We start from the raw sequence: 27,964 nt of genomic DNA, 5'->3' as shown, positions 1-27,964 counted from the left end.
TATATGCAAAGTCTATCTAATTTATTCATTTCCAACGCAACCAATAATTGAATGTCCAGATTTATAACCAATGAATATTATTTATGAATGTAAACTGATGAAACTGTATCATGGATTACAAAATATAACAATACAGGTATTTATACATAGTAACGATTATTATTATGCTCCAGCATCCTTAAATAAAGCTAACCTCAGTGTTAAATAATGTGTATGTGTATTACAGTGCTGGGAGGGGGCGTGGCTTATGAAGAAGCAGCCATTTTGTGATACCAAGTCTTTGTGTCCGCCATTTTAGAATACCGCCGCATGGCATTCAAACATCTTATGGTAACTGTCGGCCATCTTAGATTCCACTACATGGCACAAAAAGGAAACCTTAACAAAAGACTAATAACTTCCGCCTGGCAATCACATATACTGACTGTATGTTCATAATTCCTTTCCACAACATTTATTCCAAATTACCTCTAGCTTGCATCATACGATACGCTCAATCCTTACAATAACTCGCACATTCAGCAAACACACTTTACCTGCAGCATACACAATTGAATATCATTTAAGCTACAATGTACTTCTCTGTACAGAACACCTAACAGGCGCTATACCATCTATGGCCTTGCTATATCATACTCACATCCCATGCCGTTACACACACACCATCTGAGCATCATGCTATACAACACACACAAAGCATTCACACGCTTCAATACAAAGAGTCTATACTTGCTCACGCATAGCCTTACACATGCGTTCAGATTCCTGCGTCCCTTTGAGAACACCTCACTGCCTTTCATACAATATAGTCCATACAATATACTACAAAACTCCTTTGCAATCAAAACTAGGACACACAAGGGCCAGTCCACACATCAATGTTAACCGATTAACTATACAAAAGCCACACTGCAGGCCTGAGCCTGAGCACATGTCTACAATTGATTCTAGGCCTACACTTTGTCCACATGTAAACGTACACAGCTATCTCTACCAATTTAAACATATCCTTGCTCACAAATCATAACAGCTACACATACCCATATGTATATCAGATTCCAATCCTCACTTTATCTCTTACAGTCACGTTTCACATACCTTCCAATCATATCGCCTTCTCATACCTTCAACACTCCATACCTGACCCATACTCTCATGAATAGCTCTATCCCTTATCAATATTCCGAGTCCTGCCTGATACACAGTAAAATAAACATTTGGTACTCATTCCTCAATCATGTCCTGGCGAGTCCAGTTCCATAACTCCTTCCGTCTCCTGCTAAAAACACATACTAACTTATTTGATTTTCTCTGGCTTTCAAGAGAACTCTCGGGGGAGGAGTTGATCCTATTGTCTTCCCCTGGTATCACTTAGCTTATGTTTACAGTATCTTGTGACTGGCTTAGCTGCTTTCCAGAGAACCATTCATTCACCTCCTTTCATTAGCCTACAGACACGCCCCTCTGTTACTGTATTTTAAATCTTATGTGAACTTATGATTTGTAATAACATGTGTGTGCAATATCATATGGAATTCTAATAACTGTCATCTGACAGTTATTGTAATTTTGCACCTGTAGAGTCCAAACATGACATTTGTGGGATAAAAGATTATTTATCCCTGACTATATTAATTTAGTGGGCTTGATTATAATTATGATTATGGAAATTATATGCTGGGAGAAATTAGGTATTGACAGTCGCCCATTTGACAGATTATAATAACTGTCACATTAATAATGCATAATTTCCGCATTAATTTTCATAATTCATAAGATTTCGATATTTTTCATAAAAATATTTTTCATTGATAAAAAAAAGATTTTTAAAGGGTGGAACTTATGTGTATGTATAAAGAAAGAAGGGGATGTATCATTTTTGCGCAATGGCTTAATCCGAGATTAATAATAAATGGGGGAGTGCATTTACTTAACGCCGGCATGTCCAGACTATGACCTCACAATAGTTGTAGGGCCACAGCCCAGACACACACGACTGAATGATACATTTGGGGAATGTATGTGTAGTCTATGTGGGTGTAGTGTTCCTGCATAGGTGTTGTGTAACCTACCGCAGGGTGTACAGGGTTGAACAACCTTCATATGTCCTACAAAGGATGCTGGGAAAACATTGATGAACGACATAACAAAAAACAATTTTACAGAGTATTATAAAGATTTCCTGAAAGAGTGGAGAACAGTCATTTCTCCTAGTGCAGTTAGTGGACTAAAAACCTGGCTAGACCTCCCAGGATAAAAACCGTTCTAACGCACTTTTGGGTCATTCCTAGTGTCTCTGGACATTAAAACTAAGGGCCAAAGAAAGTCTCTAGTGGGTCTTCTGCTCATCACGACGTGGGGTCGTCTAGGGGTCATCATTCTCTTGGTTGGCTTGTGTCTTTCGTCGGCTCTTGGGGCTTTCTAGCTGGGTTCCTGTCCAGTCATCTGTCGGTATCCAAGTCGTCATCTCGAGGACCATCATCTGTCTACTGCTGGGCTCTTCTCCCTCTCCATTGCATCTGTAGGAAAAAGAAGTATCAATATTTTTGCATTTTCACCTATTTTCCCTACCATCCTTGGCTTCTTGTATTCCATCCGATCCACTTGTAGACTTCCGATAGTTCTGTCGTCGACTTGTTTCCCTGCAGAGACATAAACAGAAAGAACTTCCCAAACGTTAAAAATATCCCGCCTCCCACATCTGTGAAGCTTCTACACTCTAGAGTGCTATAGTTTAACCCTCGCCTTACTGTCTTTTGACACTAGGTGGCGCTCTAATTTATTTAAGGGTATTTCTACCCTGTACTACCAAACCTCTTTCAATTTAACCTCTATACCACTCCATATATGTACAAATACAGTTGTCTGAGCCAGATTATCTGTGTTCTTCTTCGGAAAAATGTGACTAGAGGAAGTCTGAGATATTCAGCTTCAATCTCTCATTTTCCTCTTCTCTGTCTAATCACTAGGGACTATCAGTTACTTGACATCTGGACCCAACACTATCAATATCTTGAGATTTATAAATCTCATTTAAAACACTGTTATATATCTCTCGTTGTCTAGGGGATGAAACTTTTTCAATGTTAGGTCCATACGCTCTCCATGCAATTAGGAGCAATAGGGGTTTCCAAATTCAATGCGTCACATTTGACCGGGTCCAATCACAGCTCTTTCCGGCTTACTAAACAACACAAAGAAAAACAAATCGTTAGACACCTTACATGACATATGTCTGATTCTGAGAACCATCAAAACAAACAATAACAATCAAACAAACAAAAGAGAGTACGTATAAACTAACTTCCATTTCTCCTTATCTCCTTACCTGATTCCTAAGAACCTGGACTGACAATTACACCACATACAAGTCACCACTAGGTGGCTATTAACCTTTTTAACCACTTCTCTATATCTATGTGTTTACATACATATGTGTCATGGGAACTATATGTCATGTAATGAACAAGCATGTTTCAAAAACAAATTTCCTTACACGTCATTACCCTGGTACCAAGGGCAGATCGTATGCAGTACTCCTTTGAATAGAACATGTTATCTTGTTCTCTACCTTTCCTCGTGTTCTATACCTGTATGTCTTACCATCTTCTAAACCTTCATATGTTTGCTGTAATATTGTGTTCTACATTTAAATCTTTAATCTACTTGCTAAAAGGGGAGAAAGAAAATTTAGGAGTCTTGCTGGTTACCGTTCTTCTTGTGCGACATCTCTGCTTCTCTATACCTACAGCAGTTATTAACCTGGGGATGTAATTAACTTCAAATACAATTTGGCATTCTCAATTTATCTTGTTACCTTAATACTTATTACCTGAGTCAGTGTGAAACCAGTATACCTACTTCTCCAGCTGTGTCAATTTGGCGTCAACTGTACCTTCTCTTACCACTTGAGAAAAAGAAACAGCATCCTCTCTGGCTGTTTGACTCCGCCTTACATTTGACTTCTCTCGTCTCGGAGATGACAGCTGTCTTGAATATTACATCGACACTTACTAATCCTTAACAAGGAGTTGACACAGGGTATAGGTTAGTCAGTTTCACAATTACATCAGACACTTTAGAATAACTGGTCCCATTATATACGAATGGGGGGGTATTGCTATTCCGCATTAACAGTCTAATTGCACTTTTGTCATCACTTTTCCTATTGCCATTTTCCTATACCACAGTTTTAAACAAACACTATGCCTCTTCTTACCTCGCGTTGATGAGAGCAGACATTATTTTCAATTCTTATTGTGTAATTCATCCGGTTCGAAGCTATCAACACTGGGAAATTCTAACTTGCTGCCTTGTGTCATTCTTTTTCTTTTGGTAAACAACTGCGAGTTCACCGTGCTTCCTGCACATAATAAAAGCAGCCGATCCTTTTGGCCGGCTTGCTTCCTCCCTAACATGCACGTTATCTTAATAGATATCGGTGGGTTATTACTTATCTGAGAGCTCCCCAAACACTCACTTCTACAGCTTCCTAGAACATCCCACAGTCAAGCAGGTGCGAAGGATACGAGGTACGATACTCAATCACCAAGTCTTTCAACTAGCAGCGAACTTCTAGCCAACTTGCTTGATGCGGCACAATTTTTCCAGGGTATAACAAACTTGTTTTCCTATACCCCCAAAAATTGGATTTCTAAAGTAGCTAATCGGAAACACTGGGTTCCGATGTATCTTCTTGTACCCTCCTAGCGGAATCAATTCCACTGAAGGGGCAGTTCCTATGGGCACGTCGTCACGTGAACCCTAACCTTGTCCTACCTGGTAAGCAAACAGGGGGGGGTGCTGCGCTCACCTTCTGAGGTGCTCACACAGCTGATGTTCACTGGGAGCACTTCTATATATGCCCTTAATAGACTCAGTATGGTATGAACTAAAGAGAGGACAATGTATATTGGTGAAAGGTATAATTATTTATTGAATAAACTTGTGGGTGGAAGGATGGGATGGGATAGCGAGCCGTGTAGCTTCCACTCGTGATGAGTGGTGTCCGCTGTCGGCCTGGTGTGGGAAGGACGGGGGGGAAAGGGTGCAGGTAGAACAGTCACTAACTGCGGTGAGTTAAACGAAAAAAGGGTTAAGAAAAACAGTCCCGGTACTGTCCACAGTCAATGGTATGGAGATGTCACTGGAGGCTGGCGTCCCAGCAGCTCACAGTGGTGCATTCAACATACCTTAATGCTGCCGCAGTTGCGGGAGTGTTCGGGTGCTTGTGGCCGCAATGATCCGGGCGTCCTGCTTGGTGTGGGGAGAGACGCCGGCAGATGGTCCACGCTGTAGTTCTCCGTGCGCCGGCGGGTGCCGGATGATGCAGGATGACGTTCCTTGCACGGCGCACAGGAGTAGCGTGCGCTCTACTCACTGGGAGGAGACTGGGGATATGATGCCTGGAGATGTGGGTGGGTGTGATCCCAACGCGTTTCAGCCGGGGTTCGGCCTTTTTCAAGGTGATAGGTCTGTGAATCTGAGTAGAATATAAGGGGTGGTAAGCTCCTCCCCTCTCCTACGATAGGCCGAGAGGTATTTGAGCCTTCTGTGAAGTTGTATTGGTGGAGAATGTCAGAAATTGACAAGCTGATGTCGACTCCTCTGTAGAAATGTGGCTGATGTCGATTAGTCAGCCGGTTAGTTAATGTCAATTGATGAGAAAAATATATGAATTCCATAAAAAATGAAAGAATAAAAATAAATAAACAAATAAAAATTAAAAATAGATATAAAAATAAATATAGAGTATCGCTGGATGATTGAATTAGGTGCAATTAGGTGCCTGTAATTGGGGATATATATGAGCTCAGAGCAATGTCGACATATGATGGTGGTGTCGACTGTTGTACAGGTGTGTCAATTAAATCAAGTATCTCATGATAAGGTACTGCATAAGGCCAGGTGTTTACTGCATCCCGAGTCATAATAGGGCCCAGTAAACACCTGGCCTTATGCAGTACCTTATCATGAGATACTTGATTTAATTGACACACCTGTACAACAGTCGACACCACCATCATATGTCGACATTGCTCTGAGCTCATATATATCCCCAATTACAGGCACCTAATTGCACCTAATTCAATCATCCAGCGATACTCTATATTTATTTTTATATCTATTTTTAATTTTTATTTGTTTATTTATTTTTATTCTTTCATTTTTTATGGAATTCATATATTTTTCTCATCAATTGACATTAACTAACCGGCTGACTAATCGACATCAGCCACATTTCTACAGAGGAGTCGACATCAGCTTGTCAATTTCTGACATTCTCCACCAATACAACTTCACAGAAGGCTCAAATACCTCTCGGCCTATCGTAGGAGAGGGGAGGAGCTTACCACCCCTTATATTCTACTCAGATTCACAGACCTATCACCTTGAAAAAGGCCGAACCCCGGCTGAAACGCGTTGGGATCACACCCACCCACATCTCCAGGCATCATATCCCCAGTCTCCTCCCAGTGAGTAGAGCGCACGCTACTCCTGTGCGCCGTGCAAGGAACGTCATCCTGCATCATCCGGCACCCGCCGGCGCACGGAGAACTACAGCGTGGACCATCTGCCGGCGTCTCTCCCCACACCAAGCAGGACGCCCGGATCATTGCGGCCACAAGCACCCGAACACTCCCGCAACTGCGGCAGCATTAAGGTATGTTGAATGCACCACTGTGAGCTGCTGGGACGCCAGCCTCCAGTGACATCTCCATACCATTGACTGTGGACAGTACCGGGACTGTTTTTCTTAACCCTTTTTTCGTTTAACTCACCGCAGTTAGTGACTGTTCTACCTGCACCCTTTCCCCCCCGTCCTTCCCACACCAGGCCGACAGCGGACACCACTCATCACGAGTGGAAGCTACACGGCTCGCTATCCCATCCCATCCTTCCACCCACAAGTTTATTCAATAAATAATTATACCTTTCACCAATATACATTGTCCTCTCTTTAGTTCATACCATACTGAGTCTATTAAGGGCATATATAGAAGTGCTCCCAGTGAACATCAGCTGTGTGAGCACCTCAGAAGGTGAGCGCAGCACCCCCCCCTGTTTGCTTATCTCATATCTAGAGTTTGGACCACTCTGGGTCTGCAGCCCCTTCGTACATCAGTACTTGAGCGCTATACCCACCACTGTACAAAACTTGTCCTACCTGGACTGTCCTACACTGGACTACACTGCGCTTGAGTCGTGCCGTCACACACCCGTTCGCCTCAGTTATGTTTCACACTGGGTGCTAGTTACACCTTGGTCTTATGCATATATTTGAAATATTTCTGTACAGAAAATCTTCCCAAGCTGGTAGCTTTTCTACTGGATGTCACACGAGTGTTCCCTTGACTATCAATGGGAATTTAATCAATACTACTTGAATTTCTTGAATTTTGAACAATAATAAAAGAATCCTGTTTGTAACTCAACAGGAGTCTTACTCAATATGTATGAATTTATAATTATCACTCAATTAAGTATCACTACCCATCCTTGGGCATTTACCTGTACAGCGTACCTAGACAATCACACGTGCCAGCACATGTGTCCATCACGCAAACAGTGTCTCACTGAGCGGCAGACGTTGACACCCATGTGTCCGAGTCCCGCCTTCTTTTGTATACTTTGCAAACCTATTTGCACTTGTATTTAACTTAACTCTTCAAGAAATCCCAATAGCACACTCTTTCTATAACATTTGTGGTTTGCAAGGATATGGCACTATGAATTTAACACCTCTTACAATACTGTAGATATCTCATATTCACATGGGAAAACAAATGCAATTTTACTCTTAACAGGTACAAACTCCACACAGTGCAATACCTCTTACAGTTTTTCCTGCACCTATACATTTGGGGTAAAGATCACAATAGTTACAAAAAGATATATTCTGTCTATTGAGCCTATTCAATACTACAGTTGCTGCTGAGAGAAAAAAAAACAAATAAATCAATCCTATTCAAATGCCCCCTTTCTAAAAGAAGTTCTTTGTCTAAGTTTCCAGGTTAAAATCTATTGTCTCAACACCTTAATTTACATCTAAATACCCGCTGGCTGGTTCTTTTAAAATTAACAAATCTTTCTTTGCATGTTGTTATATGCTTAGGGGAAATCTGTCTTTTAGCCTGAAATAAAAAAAAGAAAAATTTTATATATCATACTTGATAACCATTAGTTTCAGTTTCAAATTTAATACCTCAGAGTAACATTCAAATTTCATACTGCTTGGAATTTGTTGATTTTTAACTGTACTTGATTTTTTTTTCCTCTCAACTGGTATTTTATCTCTCTCTGCTTTTATCTTTCTAAAGCAAAAATACTTATGAGCATTTTTACCCAGAGTTCTTTGCAACATACAATTATACAATGGCTTTATCAGGTTGAGATGGTCTGCAGTAAAATACCTGCAATTTATGGCTATACATTATTCCCTTATAATCCGCTTCTGCTGCACTTATAAAAGATGTGCATTTATTTAAAATTTGCACTGCTTATAAAACAATTCAAATTTAAAAAAAAACAATTCAACCTGAAACAGCCCTTGCCAATCATATCTGGCTATTATTTAAAAGATAAACATCAAAAGGAGATACCATCACATGAGAAAAAAAAAAAACAAATTATTAAAACATATTTACTTATAGAATTGCATCTTGATATTTAAATATAAATAAATGTTTTTCCTTTTTTCCCAAAGTTCAAATTAGAGCTTTGTAATACTACAGATCCAACACAGGCCCCTAACCGGCAGTAACATGGAAACACACAAAAACGCACCAGAAAAAAAATAAAAAAAAACTTTTTCTTCCTTTCTGGTAGATGATCCCACACCTGCCGATATTCGCAAAACCTGCGCATATCTGCACATCGCCAAATGCTTAAGTCCCGGACGAGCCCCCATCTATTGAAGTACATTTATTTATATATGCAAAGTCTATCTAATTTATTCATTTCCAACGCAACCAATAATTGAATGTCCAGATTTATAACCAATGAATATTATTTATGAATGTAAACTGATGAAACTGTATCATGGATTACAAAATATAACAATACAGGTATTTATACATAGTAACGATTATTATTATGCTCCAGCATCCTTAAATAAAGCTAACCTCAGTGTTAAATAATGTGTATGTGTATTACAGTGCTGGGAGGGGGCGTGGCTTATGAAGAAGCAGCCATTTTGTGATACCAAGTCTTTGTGTCCGCCATTTTAGAATACCGCCGCATGGCATTCAAACATCTTATGGTAACTGTCGGCCATCTTAGATTCCACTACATGGCACACAAAGGAAACCTTAACAAAAGACTAATAACTTCCACCTGGCAATCACATATACTGACTGTATGTTCATAATTCCTTTCCACAACATTTATTCCAAATTACCTCTAGCTTGCATCATACGATACGCTCAATCCTTACAATAACTCGCACATTCAGCAAACACACTTTACCTGCAGCATACACAATTGAATATCATTTAAGCTACAATGTACTTCTCTGTACAGAACACCTAACAGGCGCTATACCATCTATGGCCTTGCTATATCATACTCACATCCCATGCCGTTACACACACACCATCTGAGCATCATGCTATACAACACACACAAAGCATTCACACGCTTCAATACAAAGAGTCTATACTTGCTCACGCATAGCCTTACACATGCGTTCAGATTCCTGCGTCCCTTTGAGAACACCTCACTGCCTTTCATACAATATAGTCCATACAATATACTACAAAACTCCTTTGCAATCAAAACTAGGACACACAAGGGCCAGTCCACACATCAATGTTAACCGATTAACTATACAAAAGCCACACTGCAGGCCTGAGCCTGAGCACATGTCTACAATTGATTCTAGGCCTACACTTTGTCCACATGTAAACGTACACAGCTATCTCTACCAATTTAAACATATCCTTGCTCACAAATCATAACAGCTACACATACCCATATGTATATCAGATTCCAATCCTCACTTTATCTCTTACAGTCACGTTTCACATACCTTCCAATCATATCGCCTTCTCATACCTTCAACACTCCATACCTGACCCATACTCTCATGAATAGCTCTATCCCTTATCAATATTCCGAGCCCTGCCTGATACACAGTAAAATAAACATTTGGTACTCATACCTCAATCATGTCCTGGCGAGTCCAGTTCCATAACTCCTTCCGTCTCCTGCTAAAAACACATACTAACTTATTTGATTTTCTCTGGCTTTCAAGAGAACTCTCGGGGGAGGAGTTGATCCTATTGTCTTCCCCTGGTATCACTTAGCTTATGTTTACAGTATCTTGTGACTGGCTTAGCTGCTTTCCAGAGAACCATTCATTCACCTCCTTTCATTAGCCTACAGACACGCCCCTCTGTTACTGTATTTTAAATCTTATGTGAACTTATGATTTGTAATAACATGTGTGTGCAATATCATATGGAATTCTAATAACTGTCATCTGACAGTTATTGTAATTTTGCACCTGTAGAGTCCAAACATGACATTTGTGGGATAAAAGATTATTTATCCCTGACTATATTAATTTAGTGGGCTTGATTATAATTATGATTATGGAAATTATATGCTGGGAGAAATTAGGTATTGACAGTGACATACCACCTACCATGACATACATACGTGACATACCACCTACCATGACATACATACGTGACATACCACCTACCATGACATACATACGTGACATACCACCTACCATGGCATAGATACGTGACATACCACCGTCCACCTACACGTGACATACTACCTACCATGACATACATATGTGACATACTACCTACCATGACATAAATACATGACATACCACCTACCAGGACATACATACATGACAGTCAACCAACATGACATACAAGGTGGGGAAGAAGAGGAGAAGAGACCAGAAGCGTGCGGCCACTAACTTATGTGCGCTATGTAGCCTGCCCCGCATCGCCGCACACTAAACACCCGCATCGTGGGTGTCATAGATCAGGGGAAGTGCTATCCCCTGCAATAACGCACGGGGATAGCGCATTTTCCCCTGATCGACCTTTAATAAATCTACCCCACAATACCTAAGCTTATAGTCATGAGGCCCAAGTTCTACACACATGGCCTGACTTATAGTCATGAGGCCCGTTATACACACATGGCCTGACTTATAGTCATGAGGCCCATGTTATACACACATGGCCTGACTTATAGTCATGAGGCTCATGTTCTACACACATGGCCTGACTTATAGTCATGAGGACCAAGTTATACACACAAGGCCTGACTTATAGTCATGAGGCCCGTTATACACACATGGCCTGACTTATATACACACTAGGTGATTCATCGCGCTCTTCACACCGTCGTCAGGGGCTGCGCCCCCTTAAACTGTGAATGCAGTTATTGCGTGAGTGAGGGTTGGGTGATATGGGTGGGTGGGAGGTGCTTGTGGGTGGTGTGGGTGTGTGAGTGGTGGGTTTGGGGTGGGGTGGTGTAGGCTAGTTTGGCTAGGTGTAGAGTGCAGGGGTTGTTGCTATAGTGGTGCAAAGACAGTGTGTGTGGTTTAATTGTGTGTGGGGGTGGGTAGGGGGTGCGGTGTTGTGGGGTAGGGTTATGTTGGGTTAGGGATTTTGGAGTGGTGTAGGAAAGTTTAGGTAGGTGTAGAGTGCATGCGTTGGTGGTATAGTGGTGGAAAGAGAGTGAGTGTGTGTGTGTGTGTGTGTGTGTGTGTTATTAGTTTGGGGTGGGGGGTGGATTGTGGTATTGGATATGTATTTGGTTTGGTGCAGGCTAGGTAGCATATAAACACATTGGGGGAAATTTACTAAAGGAAATTTGTAAAAAAAATAGGTGTATTTGTATCTAGAAATACACTTATATTTGACATTTACTATCCCGAAAATACGGCAATTTGTATTCGTATTGATGTGCTATCAATACGAATACGAATTGCCGTATTTTCAGGATAGTGAATGTCAAAAATAAGTGTATTTCTGGATACAAATACACCTATTTTTTACAAATTTCCTTTAGTAAATTTCCCCCTTTGTAGGCATTGGTGGAATAGGAAACCAATGTTACCTGTGATCCGTTGGTGGTATATTGCAAAGTCTGTTCTCCTCGTAGGTCCGGGGCTGGCGTCGGCAGAGAGGCAGGTGTGAGGGTAGTGGGAGGTTTGCGGGCACGGCAGGAGGGGGTGGCAGGTATCGGGCGCAGTTGCAATTATTAGGCGCCTGTGTGAGTGTGAGTAGGTCGCGGTGGTGGCGGGAGGAGCTAGCAGGCAGCGGCCACAATTGTCAGCACTGTGCGTAGCGTGTTGGGGCGGCAGTTCCTGCGAGAGTGGGAGTCTGCTGCCTTGAATCTTTCTGGCCTGTGCATGTTCCTGCGATACTTCCGGGAGCGCAGGTGCCGGGCAGGGTGTTCTCTTATATAGTTGTCTACATGTGGCATATGTTGGTGGTGTGATTGTAGGTGTGTGGTATAGCAGACAGGGGGGCACAGGCTGGTTGGGAGGGGACAGGGAAGCAGGATGGTAGGGAGGGGACAGGGAGGCACAGGGCAGTTGAGAGGGGACAGGGAAGCACAGGGCGGTTTGGAGGGGACAGTGAGGCAGGATGGTAGGGAGGGGACAGGGAGGCACAGGGCAGTTGAGAGGGGACAGGGAGGTACAGGGCAGTTCAGGGACAGGGAGGCACAGGGCAGTTCGGAGGGGACAGTGAGGCAGGAGGGTAGGGAGACGACAGGGAGGCACAGGGCAGTTCGGAGGGGACAGGGAGGCACAGGGCAGTTCGGAGGGGACAGTGAGTCAGGAGGGTAGGGAGGGAACAGGGAGGCACAGACACAGGGAGTGAGATCCTTGTACATCTTAGAGAGCTGTGCTTGCAACATTTTCTGAAAGCAGTGGAGGGGGTGGATTTGACCATCTGTAGAAATGGTGACACCTCATACACAGGTGTGCCTGCAGCAGCGCTCCATCCTGGCCCCCAGATTCATACACACAAATATAGCAGTGACTCACACACACACACACACACACACACACACACACAAACATATAAAGCAGTGACACACTCACATATATAGCAGTGACTCATACACACATATATAGCAGTGACACACACACAGCCCCTTCCCTGTGTCACACTCACTTTTAGGCTGTGCTGCTGTCTCTGAAGCTGCTGGCTGGCATGGCGCTGTATGTAGCACAGTGCCGTTAAGCCCCGCCCCCTTTTCGGACCTCCTGATGCCTCTCCTGCAGTTCAGCTGCCATGATTTATTTATTATAGGTAGTGGGGGAGGCTGGGGTAACTTGTCCCCTGTGCCTCACTCTTACTGCAAAACACGCTGGATGAAAGTGAAAGTAAGCCACTGCTCCGGGCAGGAAGGGCTGCTAGGAGCTGTAGTTTAGTTTGTTTCATCTAAGCAATGTGGATTCTGGCTGGGAGTGTGTGCATATAGCTGGGTGGGGTGAGGGTGGAGTTTCATGTGTGATCCTCTCCAGCGTTATATACACACTCCCAGAATGATTGACACATGTAGCCAAATATATAAGAGATGGCCTGACTTATAGCCAGGAGGCCCAAGTTATACAACATGGCCTGACTTATAGTCATGAAGCCCAACTTCTACACACATGGCCTGACTTATAGTCTTGAGGCCTGTTAAACACCCATGACCTGACTTATAGTCATGAGGCTCATGTTCTACACACATGGCCTGACTTATAGTCATGAGGCTCATGTTCTACACACATGGCCTGACTTATAGTCTTGAGGCCTGTTAAACACCCATGACCTGACTTATAGTCATGAGGCTCATGTTCTACACACATGGCCTGACTTATAGTCATGAGGCCCAAGTTATACACACGTGGCCTGACTTATAGTCATGTGGCCCGTTATACACACAAGGCCTGACTTATAGTCATGAGGCCCAAGTTATACACACATGGCCTGACTTATGGTCATGAGGCCCAAGTTATACACACATGGCCTGACTTATGGTCATGAGCCCAAGTTATATATACACATGGCCTGACTTATAGTCATGAGCCCAAGTTATATACACATGGCCTGACTTGTAGCCATGAGGCCCAAGTTATACACACATGGCCTGACTTATAGTCATGAGGACAAAGTTATATATACATAGCCTGCCTTATAGTCATGAGCCCAAGTTATATACACATGGCCTGACTTATAGTCATGAGGCCCATGTTATACACACATGGCCTGACTTATAGTCATGAGGCCCGTTATACACACAAGGCCTGACTTATAGTCATGAGGACCAAGTTATATATACATGACTTGACTTATAGTCATGAGGCCGAAGTTATACACACATGGCCTGACTTATAGTCATGAGGCCCAAGTTATACACATATGGCCTGACTTATAGTCATGAGGCCCGTTATACACACAAGGCCTGACTTATAGTCATGAGGCCCGTTATACACACAAGGCCTGACTTATAGTCATGAGGCCCATTATACACACAAGGCCTGACTTATAGTCATGAGGCCCAAGTTATACACACAAGGCCTGACTTATAGTCATGAGGCCCAAGTTCTACACACATGGCCTGACTTATAGTCATGAGGACCAAGTTATATACACATGGCCTGACTTATAGTCATGAGGCCCAAGTTATACACACATGGCCTGACTCATAGTCATGAGGCCTAAGTTATACACACAAGCCCTGACTTATAGTCTTGAGGCCCAAGTTATACACACAAGGCCTGACTTATAGTCATGAGGCCCAAGGTATACACACATGGCCTGACTTATAGTCATGAGGCCCAAGTTATACACACATGGCCTGACTTATAGTCATGAGCCCAAGTTATACACACATGGCCTGACTTATAACCATGAGGACCAGGTTATATACACATGGCCTGACATATAGCCATGAGGCCCAAGTTATACACACAAGGCCTGACTTATGGCCATGAGGCCCAATTTATATACACATGGCCTGACTTATAGTCATGAGGCCCAAGTTATATACACATGGCCTGACTGATAACCATGAGGCCCAAGTTATACACACAAGGCCTGACTTATAGTCATGAGGCCTAAGTTATACACACATGCCCTGACTTATAGTCATGAGGCTCATGTTCTACACACATGGCCTGACTTATAGTCATGAGGCCCAAGTTATACACACAAGGCGTGACTTATAGTCATGAGGCCTAAGTTATACACACATGGCCTGACTTATAGTCATGAGGCCCAAGTTATACACACATGGCCGGACTTATAGTCATGAGGCCCAAGTTATACACACATGGCCTGACTTATAGTCATGAGGCCCAAGTTATACACACATGGCCTGACTTATAGTCATGAGGCCCAAGTTATACACACATGGCCTGACTTATAGTCATGAGGCCCAAGTTATACACACAAGGCCTGACTTATAGTCATGAGGCCCAAGTTATAAACACATGGCCTGACTTATAGTCATGAGGCCCATGTTATACACACATGGCCTGACTTATAGTCATGAGGTCCGTTATACACACATGGCCTGACTTATAGTCATGAGGCCCAAGATATACAGACACTAGGTGATTCATCGCGCCCTACGGGCGCTCTTCACACCGTCGTAAGGGGCTGCGCCCCCTTAAATTGTGAACCTTTGTATTGTGATAAATAGAGACAGGATTATATGCAACATAAAAAGCTTGAAATATGCATGCAAATATGCATGACAAATACTTAAAATATGCATGAAAAGTGTTAAAATATGCTACACTAAATAATTAAAAAAGTAATGGTACTCTTTACTTAGAACGGCGCCCATCGCGGTGATCGCGACATCGCGGGCAGTACATAAACGGCCGCGACGCGATGCCCGCGATCACCGCGATTTTCCCATAGGGAACAATGTTAAAAAGCCTAATTGACCGCGATTTTGCATTCAATGCCTCAATGCCCGCGATTTTCCCATAGGAATCAATGTTAAATGGGCTACAGAGCCCAAATAGCCCCAATTAACCCTTAAATGTCCCCCCAATTTTTGTACGCCACACCACAATCCACGCCAACCCGAAGCGTGGCGAGCGCAGCGAGCCCGCGAGGGGCGGCGGTACGCGTCCTCCGACCTTTTCATGCCCTACTATCCACGTCGGCGTGGAGTTGAGAATAGAATAGTGTGGCGAGCGCAGCGAGCCACCGAGCCCGAAGCGTGGCGAGCGCAGCGAGCCCCGCGAGGAGACGCGGATACCTTCACAGTTATACGCGTCCCCTCGCGGACTTCACAGGTGTCCGTGGCGACGCGGACACCTGTGAAGCCCGCGAAGGGACGCGTTTACCTGTGAAGGTATCCGCGTCCCCTCGCGGGGCTCGCTGCGCTCGCCACGCTTCGGGCTCGGTGGCTCGCTGCGCTCGCCACACTATTCTATTCTCAACTCCACGCCGACGTGGATAGTAGGGCATGAAAAGGTCGGAGGACGCGTACCGCCGCCCCTCGCGGGCTCGCTGCGCTCGCCACGCTTCGGGTTGGCGTGGATCGTGGGGTGGCGTACAAAAATTGGTGGGACATTTAAGGGTTAATTGGGGCTATTTGGGCTCTGTAGCCCATTTAACATTGATTCCTATGGGAAAATCGCGGGCATTGAGGCATTGAATGCAAAATCGCGGTCAATTAGGCTTTTTAACATTGTTCCCTATGGGAAAATCGCGGTGATCGCGGGTACCCGATTTTGATGTACCCGCGATTTACCCGCGATGCCCGCGATGACCGCGATTTTTTACCCCCGACGCCCGCGATTCTGATCGCGGGCGCCGTTCTAGGTAAAGAGTACCAAAGTAATTTTTAACTTATTTATTTAAAAATAAGCATACAATTAGTTGCAAATAAACCTCAAACATAGGCCCATAGCATACTGCAGCCACCAATGCTCTTCTTGCATCAACTACATGGACCCTCATCTCCAGAGCCGATGGATCAAATTTCAGCATAGTGTGTGAGGGCGTCGCAGTGAAAGGCTTCCTCCCTGCGCCGCATACTCACTGTGACACTGCATTTCCTCCGCGCCGCGTGATGTCACAACCCTTCCACCCGCCTCCTCTGCTGCAGAAGTCTGTCTCTTGGTGTAAAGTCCCAGGCCAGGGGCAGGCAAAGGTTCAGGAACTTCGTAATGGCATCCGCCCTGACTGACTTTTGTCAACATGAATTGGCAGCCTAGAGCAGTATCAGACATAGGGCGGTATTTAATGTGGATTTTGGCGATGTGCAGCGAATCCTGTTTAGGATTCGCTGCACATTCGCCACTGGTCGCCGCGTTCCGGAGCCTCGCCGGCTCCGGTATTCAACGAGTCAGGGGCTCGCTGCCCCTGACCGGCGAATTTGAGCTCCTGCGGCAAACGCCGCAGGGAGCCTGAGGACGGTGGCAGACAGGGAGATGGAAGTCTCCCTGCCTGCCCCAGAACGTTTGTGGGGGGGAGGTGGGCTCCCCGGGTGCCAGGCAGCATCGGGTGAAGTGAATATATGAATATCTAATGAGCGGCTCGGCTCCGGCCCCCTGCTGGCTGCTCTGTGTAAAAAAAATAAATTAAATTAAATATATATTCATGTGCTTACAGCACATGAATAAAAATAGCATGCCCCTCCTCAGAATAAAATTCCAGATTTTTGGACACCAATTGTAAAAAACAAAACACTTTATTTTAAAAGTTCACATTCCACTTCACCATAAAAAGATAGCGATTGCTACTCGGTGAATCATGGCGAAAAAAACCTTGAAATGTATTCGCCATCTGGTCATTGAATAGGGTGATTCACCGTTTTAGTCAGAAATTCGCCTTACAGCACAAAATCGCCATAAAAACCTGGCGAATCAGCCTCATTGAATACCGCCCATAGCGTACATCCAAGGTTCCCCACTCTGCGCACATATTGCCCCAGCCTGCACACTCTACCACTACCTGGCCAGCAGCAGCAGGGCAAAGCAGTGCTGTGACTCGCGGGTGGGAAGAGGACGGGGCCTAAAATATGCACCATCACTAGATTTTAGGTAAAATATGCAATAACCAGTGAGAATGGGCAACATATGCAAATGCATTTGCAAATATGCAAATGCATATATTCCTGTCTCTAGTGATAAATATGGTTAGAATTGTATGTAAGATGCCTGTATTGCAACTTGAGTTATAGGTGAAATGTGTTAAATAGAGAGCATATGATTTGGAAGGCGGTGTGTATTGTTTTGTTTAATTAAAAAGCGGTTGTTTAGGTGTGTTTGCAATAGTATAGTAGGGTGTTTTTGAGTCAGCGGCTCCCCACTGGCGGAGGTCATGACACAGGAAAACAGGAGGCTGGGTAGTGATAGGAGTGTGTGAGTATAAGGGGGACTAAAGCGGAGGGTGAGGGACACTGTGCAGCTTCTGCCAGTGGGTGAGGGTCCAGCATGGCAGCACAGGAGTACAGGACGGTGACCCTGAGTCAATGTCTCCTCCTACTGGGTGGGAGATACAGTAGGGTGCATGAGAGCAGGAGGCTGGGCTATGAGGCATGATAGGGGTATGTTGGCAACACAGCGTCAGTGACTCCCCAGTGGTGGAAGTTACGGTTCAGGAGAGCAGGAAGCTGGGTAGTGATAGGGGTGTGTGGGCATACGGGGGACTAAAGAGGAGGGTGGGGGACACTGTGCAGCTTCTGCCAGTGGGTGAGGGTCCAGCGTGGCAGCACAGGAGTACAGGACGGTGCCCCTGAGTCAGTGTCTCCTCCTACTGGATGGGAGTTAGGGTGCATGAGAGCAGGAGGCTGGGTGGTAAAGCATGATCGGAGAATGTGGGCAACACAGGGTGAGCAGGTCCCCACTGGCGGAAGTTACGGGGCAGGATAACAGGAGGCAGGGCAGTGATAGAGGTGTGTGGGCATGAGGGGTAGTAAAGGTTTTTGGCTGTTGCAGAGTAGGGATGGGCATTGGTGCAGACGCCATTGGTTGATTTTGCACCCTGCCATCGTAACATATTACTTGGATAACCATCGATTGTTGTAGCTATCGATGGTCATCCATTATATCTGACTGAATAGGCCGTGGGTCAATCAGAACTCGGTGGCGGGTCTTCCGGGTGTGGGGGGGGGGGGGCGGAGCTATGCTCCCTGTCCCGACACCTTAAAAAATTTGAAACTTGATCAGTTCTCCTTTGCCATTGATGTAGGGAAACCATCTGGTCCTCCCACATCGATGGCAAAAGTATTCAACATCGGCCATAAACCATCAATGATTTGACATCATTGATGGTCGATGGGCATCCCTAGAACTGGAAGAGGGTGGGGGACAGTATGCAGCTCCCGGCAGTGGGTGAACGTGCAGCGTGGCAGCTATGGCCGGATTTCCCACCTAGGGGCGGCACCTGCTTGTGGCGGTACAGGATCCCCCATTCTCACGGGGGTATGTTAAATGCGGGAGCGGGGTCGCGGGGTCCGCTGGGGGGGAATTGCCGGAAAGGGGGTCAGGGGGGTCTGCAAATTGCGGGGGGGGGTGTGGGGATCTGCGATTAGCGGGAGGGGGCGGGGTCCGCAAATTAGTGGGAGGGGGCACAGGGGGGGGGCTTGAATCGCGGGAAGGGGGTCCGAAAATTGCGGGAGGGGGGGTTGTGGGGTCAGTGAATTGTGGGAGGGGGGGTTGTGGGGGTCCGTGAATTGTGGGAGGGGCGCGGGGGTGCCGTGAATCAAGGGGGGGTGGGCGCAGGAAGGGAGGGTGCGGGGGTCCATGAATCGCGGGAGGGGGGTGCCGTGAATCACGGGAGGGGGGGCGTGAATCGTAGTAGGGGGAGCGGGAGGTGCCGTGGGGTCCGTGAATCGCGGGAGGGGGTCCGCAAATCGCAGGAGGGGGGCGCGGGGGGCGGTGCCTGGGGGGGGGGTGCCGTGAATCACGGGAGGGGGCGGGGATACGCAAATCGCAGGGGGGGGGCACAAATCGCAGGGGGGGCAAGAATCGCGGGGGGGTCACGGGGCCGCAAATAACAGGTTGCGGGGGGCCCGTGAATTGCGGGAGGGGGGGTCGCGGGGGTCCCGCGAATCATGGGAGGGGGGTCGCGGGGGGCCCGCGAATCGCGGGAGGGGGGTCGCGGGTGTCTAGGGGGGGGGGCGTGCGGGAGTAATGGTGGATGGTGGCTGTGGAGAAATGGTGGATGGTGGGAGTGTACTGTAGCCCTGGCTGGGCGGGGGGAGGTGATGTCAAGGGGTGGGGTGAGTAGAACACTGGTCTTTTCCTTAGGGGGGGCGGGTTTGTGTATAACGCTGGGCGGGAACGTTATATACACAGGGGTGAGTGACAGATCTGGCTAAATATATAAGAGATGGCCTGACTTATAGTCATGAGGACCAAGTTATATATACATGGCCTGACTTTCAGTCATGAGGCCCAAGTTATACACATGGCCCACATTACTAAATAATCTTAAGGCTTGATTTAGAGTATATTTATGAGACGCAGGTTTGTAGTGAATGAATAGATTACAATTGCATGAATATTATCTCAGCGCTTCCACTGTGCATCGGTGACACGTTTGCTTTACGATAAAACTTTCTCTTATTGAACAAAATAAATGACCTCAGTTCTCAGCTCATGTTTTTGATATACAGTAGATGTTGGTGCATTGTTGTTGTTATTTCACTTACATGTTCTTGTGTTGACCGCAGGCACGGTGAGCATTGTGTTCCTCTGGTATGACAGCATTGGGTCACTCCTCGAGTCTCCTGAAAACGAGGCTTCAACAGAAGATAATGACTCTTCGGAGCTGGGCGAGCTGGTCATTTCGCCGGTGGTTGCAGCAGCAATCATCTCCAATCCACCGACGTTCTACCAACTGGAAAAAATCACATTTGTGCTGAAGCATTTTGAGGTAGAGTATGTGATTTTGCAGCGACTCTGTGTTACTATGCAGGAGGCAGTGGAGGAGGTGATAGGGTTCTGCCTTTCACAATTACATCCAATTACATTTTTGAATTTTCAGTGTTAAAATATTCTTTGTGATTGAAGAGAAACGAAACCTTAAAATTAGTTTTCTAAACGTTGCAGCAAAAGACAAATGATGCTCTTGTCTCATCTTTCCACGGATGTCGGTATAGCAGGATGTCTCAGCCTGAGCCACATATATCTTTATTATTAACTTTTATTTATGTGGTGCCACAAAGGTTCCGGTCATAAACAGAATACTTATTAATGGGCCTGATTCGGACCAGATTACTGCAAAGTTGCAAATGGCAGCGCCACCCAAATAGAAAGAAAACCCACCCCACACAGGTCTGTGGCTGAATTGCAAAAATCTGTTGTCCAGCCGCACATCCATCCGCAATTCACAGACCATCAAATGAGGTTTCCACCCTATAGAAACATAAGTCTGACCCTACCACAACTCTGCGACAGGCTGATGGAGACCGGCGCTGGTGTCACAGACCCTCCGCTGTAACGCCTGGCAGCGCTTGTCTTTTTTTCTGACACTCCCAGAAAATGGGCGGTAACCGCCCTCAAATGCTGACTTCCTGTTCCATCATGTTGCGAGGGGATTGCGATGATATATTTTTGCTATTTTGGCTGGAGCATGTGAACTACTATCCGTGTGCATGCGCTGTCATTCGATAATCAAAAGAATTGCGCCTTACACACACATCTCTGAATCAGGCCCTATCTATTCGCTGCGGTGTCTATTTCTCAAAGAGTCCAAGCTCCGTAAAAACCAGGTCCGATTCCATCAGGTGTCATCCGCAATAGCGTTTTTATGCAGAACACGGGAAAGTCTTCTTAAAAAGAAAAAAGGATCAGAGGATGGTGATACAATCAAAAATGAAATGATTTTGAATAAATGAATTGAATTTGTTTTTAATGACAACTGTTAAGTCTATTGTGTTTTTTTTTAACTAAGGCCCTTATTCAGGTTGGCTTGGTAAGCAGCAAACATCGCTGCTTGCTGAGCGAATGAGACGCATCCCGCCACCCGGCCAAATACACCCCTGCGGCCAAATTCCCTCGTTATCATGTGACCGAGAAGAAACCCCCTTGCATCGAATGATTTCCCCTGCCTTCACAATTAAAAGTCAGTCTCGGCTTTTATTTACGAGCACTAGGGCGAAGACGGGGCGGGCGGCTGACGTCATGTGACGACAGCAGCTCTGCCCTCGGAAGCATCAGCCCACCCGCATACCCATGGGAACTCCCAGTGTATTCATGGGGACACTCACATCCACAAAATCGACACACAAATATGAAAAGGTGAGTTTTTCACTTTTTTTGTGTCAATTAGTAGAATTTTGCACTTGGACCCCAAATGAGTGCACTGTGGCCCCTTATACAGTATGTACAGCAGGTCTCTCTGTATATAGTAACACTCAGAGAAATATATGTGTAAATGAGATTGTCTTCATGTTCTGTGTTCCTAATTCAGCTGCAATTGGTTACAAGTGGAGACGAGCAAAGTTTTAATTCCCTGTTACATTGCAGAAGTTCTAGCGCCCTCCCATTATATACCCGGGCTGTATGTGTGTGTGTTTCTCAGAAACTTTGTAATTAGCATTTCAGTAAACATGATCGCGGATAAAGTTGCAGCTGATACATCTTCGCTTCTATTGGACAGTTGCTATGGCAACTTGGTAACTTGATTTAGGAACTTGAAAGTACAGTATGTTAGGCTGAAATGTGTTTCTGCAGTAACCCTATAGACCCGCTGTACAAAGTGAGAATTTGTGGGTAATTTCCAGAAAAAAGATAAATAAACCATAAAAAACAAAACCAGAAAAATATCAAAATCCAAAGAAATATTGTTCCCGTCCCCCATATAGAAGCTTAATAATTACTGGGATGATGCTGACATACACTGATTGTTGATATCACATCTTATAAGTGTAACTGACAGATTTATGTTAGATACGGGGGGGGGGGGGGAAGGGGTGTATACAATGTTTTCTAAAATGTACAATTTTACACGGGCACCGGGGTCGTTTATTATTAAAGCGATCAGCACTGTTGGTACATTGATGAGAGGTTAAATTTATAATGACCGACACTAAACCCCGGTTTGGAAATGTCTTTATTGCAGCCATCTGCAGATGTGGAAACAGCAAAATGTGCCTTCTGGAAGTATGATCCGGAATCTCTGAGAGGAGAGTGGTCTACCGAGGGCTGTGAGGTGACATATTCCAACTCCACCCACACGTCCTGCAGATGTAACCACCTCACGCATTTCGCTATACTGATGTCACCTTCAAGTCACAGCAAGGTAAGTGTCCAATGCTGCCACTTACACACACTGATATGAGCTGGTGGTGCTGCTGCGGAAGGCTTCCTCCAGCCTTCCGCAGCACTGGCTCATGTCAGTGTGTGTAAGTTCCAAGAGGCTGTCCCCAGACAGCTTCCGCCACTGCAGTTGGAGGCCTCCTCTCTTCTCCCCTCCTGGGTCCCAACAGCGCCGCAGCTGAAAAAATTCTTGTTAAGGGGGGATTAAGTTCCAGTCGCCCACAGCAATCGATTGCCGGGCGGCTGAGTGCAGGGATGAGTGTCTGAATTTGGGGCCCCTCTGATCATTGGGGCCTGGGTCAACTGTCCCCTTTGACCCCCCCCCCCTGTCGCCGGACCTGCATAGCAATGGCATGCCTTACACCCACTATAGTTACACCTATGCCCACAGTCCAGACAATTAAATAAAGTCAAACACACGCACACCCGCAGCTAAGTGATGTGATCAGCTGTCATGCCAGCCCGTTACAGAGGTTATTTTTATTACCTCATTATTTTAGTAATCATTCTGTTTCTCCCCTATTTAGCTTATTGGGGGTTTTTTTGTTTGTTTTTTTAAAAAGCTTCTAATTTTCAAAAGTAAGATTTTCTTTCCACTCAAGGGGGCAGCAAAGGGGGTTTGTGAGTCATCAGTGACTGTAGTAAATCTCTATAAAATGAGTGGAGAGAGATCTGTCCTAGTTCAGCAGCCCCCTTTGACACCCAGAGCCCGTCAGCCACTACCTCCAATGTCTTTGGAAGTTTCGCCACTGCATGTGGCACAGGGATAGTTAGTGCAGCGCCGGCAGAAACCTCAAGCAATGGCTATGACATAACAGCAGTATGTCGTTTGTGTATTTAGATTTTATCAGCCTATTTATTCTGCTAATTAAAAAAAAAATTGAGTAACCAACTCATTCGAAGCCTCGGACCAGAACCGACTCCAGGCCTCTGGGCCACTAGAACAAGAGAATATTAAAATCATTCCTGCCCGGTGTGCCACGATCACAAGTGCCACGTCCGGATTTCCCAGAGCAACAGCGGCGTGATACTGGAAATTATATGGGACGTATGAATCACATAGTAGTTAATATACAGGCTTCCATGCATCATATAAGTGCAGAGGGTAAACAGACAGTGAGCGATCATAGGGCCCGGGGGGCCACAAGTCCCAGTGCCTGCTATAGGAACATACTGGAGCTGTTTTATTACCTCTATACAGCCCCTGGGTCATATCTGCGTCCAATATCTGTAGCAATGTGTAACCGTATGATTACCGGTATACGAGTCTGGAGAATTTGGCTGCTAATTATATGTTTGTGCCAAAGTAGGTATATCCAGGTCATGCCGCCAGCTAAGTTCGTTGTGGTTTTATTTATTTCCTGTGTCTGTCTCCTGTAGGTGACCACTCATCACAGCATTCTAACAAGAATCACCCAGCTTGGGATAATCATCTCTCTGATTTGTCTGTCCCTGTGTATCTTCACATTCTTCTTCTTCAGCGAAATCCAGAGCACCAGGACAACAATTCACAAAAACCTCTGCTGCGCTCTCTTCCTGGCAGAGCTGCTATTTCTCATCGGGATAAATATGACCAAGAATAAGGTATGCGCCTGGTAATTTACCCGCCTGCGGATGTTCTGTACGAAAACAAAGGGGTTTCGCTATTAATCTTTTGCATACTGTAGTTTAGGACACTGCGGTTCCTCAGGGCAAACTAACAGTCCAGGTTTTAAAGATACTTGAGCACAGGTGGCTAATTTCAAGTGACCGCCTGATCAGGAGGTGGGTGGTATGGCGGTCACCTTTGTGCTTATTTGCGCAGAGAAACTTTGCAACAAATGCGCTGGGGTTAGCGCCACTCAGTAGCGGATTAAGCACGGGGCGACAGGGGCGGTTGCCCCGGGGCCCCCACACATAAGGGGCCCCCACACCGGCACTGCTGCTGGTGTGGGGCTCCTGTCGCCCCATGCTTGGGCAGTGGGATCGGAGGGCTGGCGCAGTGCAGATGGGCAGGGGTCCCTGCAGCGGTCTGGGCGGTCAGTGACAGGGTCCCTGCTGCAGATGGGAAGTCAGCGGCGGGGTCCCTGCAGCGGATGGGAACTGGTAGCCAATACCGCTACTAGTTCCCATCTGCTGCCGGGGCCCAGCCGCTAACTTCCCATACACTGCAGGGACCACGGCGCTGACTGCTCAGACCACTGCAGGGACCCCCATTGCTGCCCAGGTACCAAGGGGGGATGTGTATGGGGGGTGGGGGATGTGTTTGCGGGAGGGGGGGGGGAATGTGTCTGCGGGGGGGGGGGGGGTGTCTGTTGGGCCCCTACAATTTTTTGTTGTCCAGGGCCCCACAGACGTTAATCCGCCCCTGGTGCCACTGCATAGGAAGATGAAGTTGCTGCCTGTGACACGCCCACAAAACGGTTGCGAGGCACCTGCATATTAGTCGTCACCACCGAATATTTCACACAATCGTTTAATGCCCGCCAATCACTCTGCATCCTCGTATATACACTATGGGGGTTATTCTGATTCACTCGGAAAGGCACAATCACTCTCTAATGGACTAAACCATGCTGCACTGCAGGTGGGGCAGATGTAACATGTACAGAGAGAGCTACATTTGGGTTTTATTGTTTCTGTGCAGGGTAAATACTGGCTGCTTTATTTTTACACTGCAATATACTGTAGATATCAGTTTGAAGTACACCCCCACCCAAATGTAACTCTCCCTGCACATGTTACATCTGCCCCACCTGCAGTGCACATGTTACATCAGCTCTGCTCGGCGGAGTCATATTTTGCAGTAAAACCTGCTGGCGTTAGTCGGACGCCAGGAAAGCAATAACGTTCCCTAGCATGTGTACAGTGTGTGCATTCAAACAAGATCTCGCAGATATGCCAGGGGAAATCAATTCCTTAGTGTGACACTGAGCACTCAGGAACCGGCGCACACACCAATAATGGCTTTTGTTTTATTGTTTAAATATTGGGAGGTGGTAATATTCAGTAGGCACAAGGCAGCAGTAACTAATGTTTATTCGCCCCTCGAGGGACTGGCGATGAGCTTTACTATAGTCTGCGCATTTCTCCCATTTCTATGGAAACTTGTCTGAACTGTATAATGTTCCAAGTCCCAAGTTATGTTCTGTAGCTGACGCCAGTTACTAACGCAGACACGGCGAGGACTCCTATTCACATAGGTCTGTATAAACCAAAACATAAATAAATATATATATATATATATATATATATAAATCTATCCCACTTTTTTTATATATTATATATATACACAGTACACACACACACTACTGTTGGCGGCTAGCAGCCCCATTGACAGCTTGTGGGCAGTTGATGCTGGCCTCCCCATCACGGTCTCAGATACACAATCTGTAGAGTCACCTGATGATTTATAAGGAGAAATGTCTGTTGTTTTGGAGCATTGTTCGGCTGCTTGGTGTGAGATCTCAGCGACTGCACAACTCCTAATAGGTAACAGCATCATCTATCTTGTTTTACTTTCATTCTCCTCGGGGGTAGAGGGATTACATAACCGCTAGTTTGTCATACCTCTTTTCACTTATCGTGATCTTGTTTTTCTACCTACGGAGAGAGCGGCGCGGCTGCTTGTTCCTGTACTTATCTGCAGGAAAATACAATAACTATTAATGTTCTCTTTCAGTGCAGTAATTAAACTTTGCATGCACCCAAAGTAAGTAGTGTGGTCCTGACGCCAGCTAGAGCGTATTACTCGCTAAATTGGCTTTATTGAAAACTATAATAACACAGAATAATAGCAATGCCTTTCATTATGATCTTCTAATAGGCACTCACTCCTTGTTCATACAGAAATATAACATGCAATAGTGTATACATATATATATATATATATATATATATATATCTACTGTATATATATATATATATAGATATATATATATATATGTATATACTGTATATAGGTACTTGTTTCCTAGCAGGGCGCCCAGTTTTCTTACGTACGCCCGTAGTAAAATCGCATCGCATTGCATCTCAAGGGCCATTATAGTGCCGTGCGGTGCGATGTGATGCGATTTTAGTATGAAATTTATTCACTGCTCTGTTGGTCTCAGGGGATCGCATCGCACCCCCTGCAAAATCGCATGCGATTTTATAGGGTGCGATGCGATACCATTAGCTATACACTTGTATGACATACACTGATGTTTTACTGAACCCCCCCCCCCCACTATCCACGCCTCCCTGAAGAGTGGCAAGCGCTGCGAGCTCCGCGAGGGGCGGCAGAACGCACCCTCCCGAAGTTTTCATACCCCCACTATCCATGTCTGCGGGGAGTTGATTTTATATAGTGTGGCGAGCACAGCGAGCCGCCGAGCCTGAACCGTGGCGAACGCAGCGAGCCCTGCGAGGGGACGCGGATGTTGTCATGCTCACATCATTATGTTAAATCATCACTCTAGATATGGTGCACTGCCATCTATGGTAAATAGACCACTAGCTGGACTGAGCTGGACAGAGATTGACTGAGTTGGACAGAGATGGACTGTACTAAGCTGGACTGAGCTGAACTGAGTTGGACCAAATTGGACTAAGCTGGCCTGGAATGTTCTACACTGAGCTGGACAGAGATAGACAGTTGTGGACTGAGTTGGACTGAGTTGAACTGTTCTGGACTGAGTTGGGCTAAGCTAACCTTAGCTGGATTGAATTGGACTG

General features: G+C 45.6%; 1 protein-coding gene across 1 annotated transcript in view; it reads left to right on the top strand.

The window, feature by feature from the left end:
- The window catches only part of ADGRL4 (adhesion G protein-coupled receptor L4), a 168,768-nt gene that overhangs the window by 102,733 nt on the left and 38,071 nt on the right, over nt 1–27,964 (top strand). The window contains exons 9-11 of the mRNA XM_083157829.1: nt 20,680–20,882; nt 23,073–23,252; nt 24,650–24,853. Coding sequence (XP_083013955.1) covers nt 20,680–20,882; nt 23,073–23,252; nt 24,650–24,853 — 587 coding nt within the window. The remainder of the gene's footprint in view (nt 1–20,679; nt 20,883–23,072; nt 23,253–24,649; nt 24,854–27,964) is intronic.

Source organism: Crinia signifera, chromosome 8 (genome assembly GCF_055691185.1).
Source record: "Crinia signifera chromosome 8, ASM5569118v1, whole genome shotgun sequence".
Taxonomy (NCBI): Eukaryota; Metazoa; Chordata; class Amphibia; order Anura; family Myobatrachidae; genus Crinia; species Crinia signifera.
This window is presented reverse-complemented; position numbering and strand designations above follow the sequence as displayed.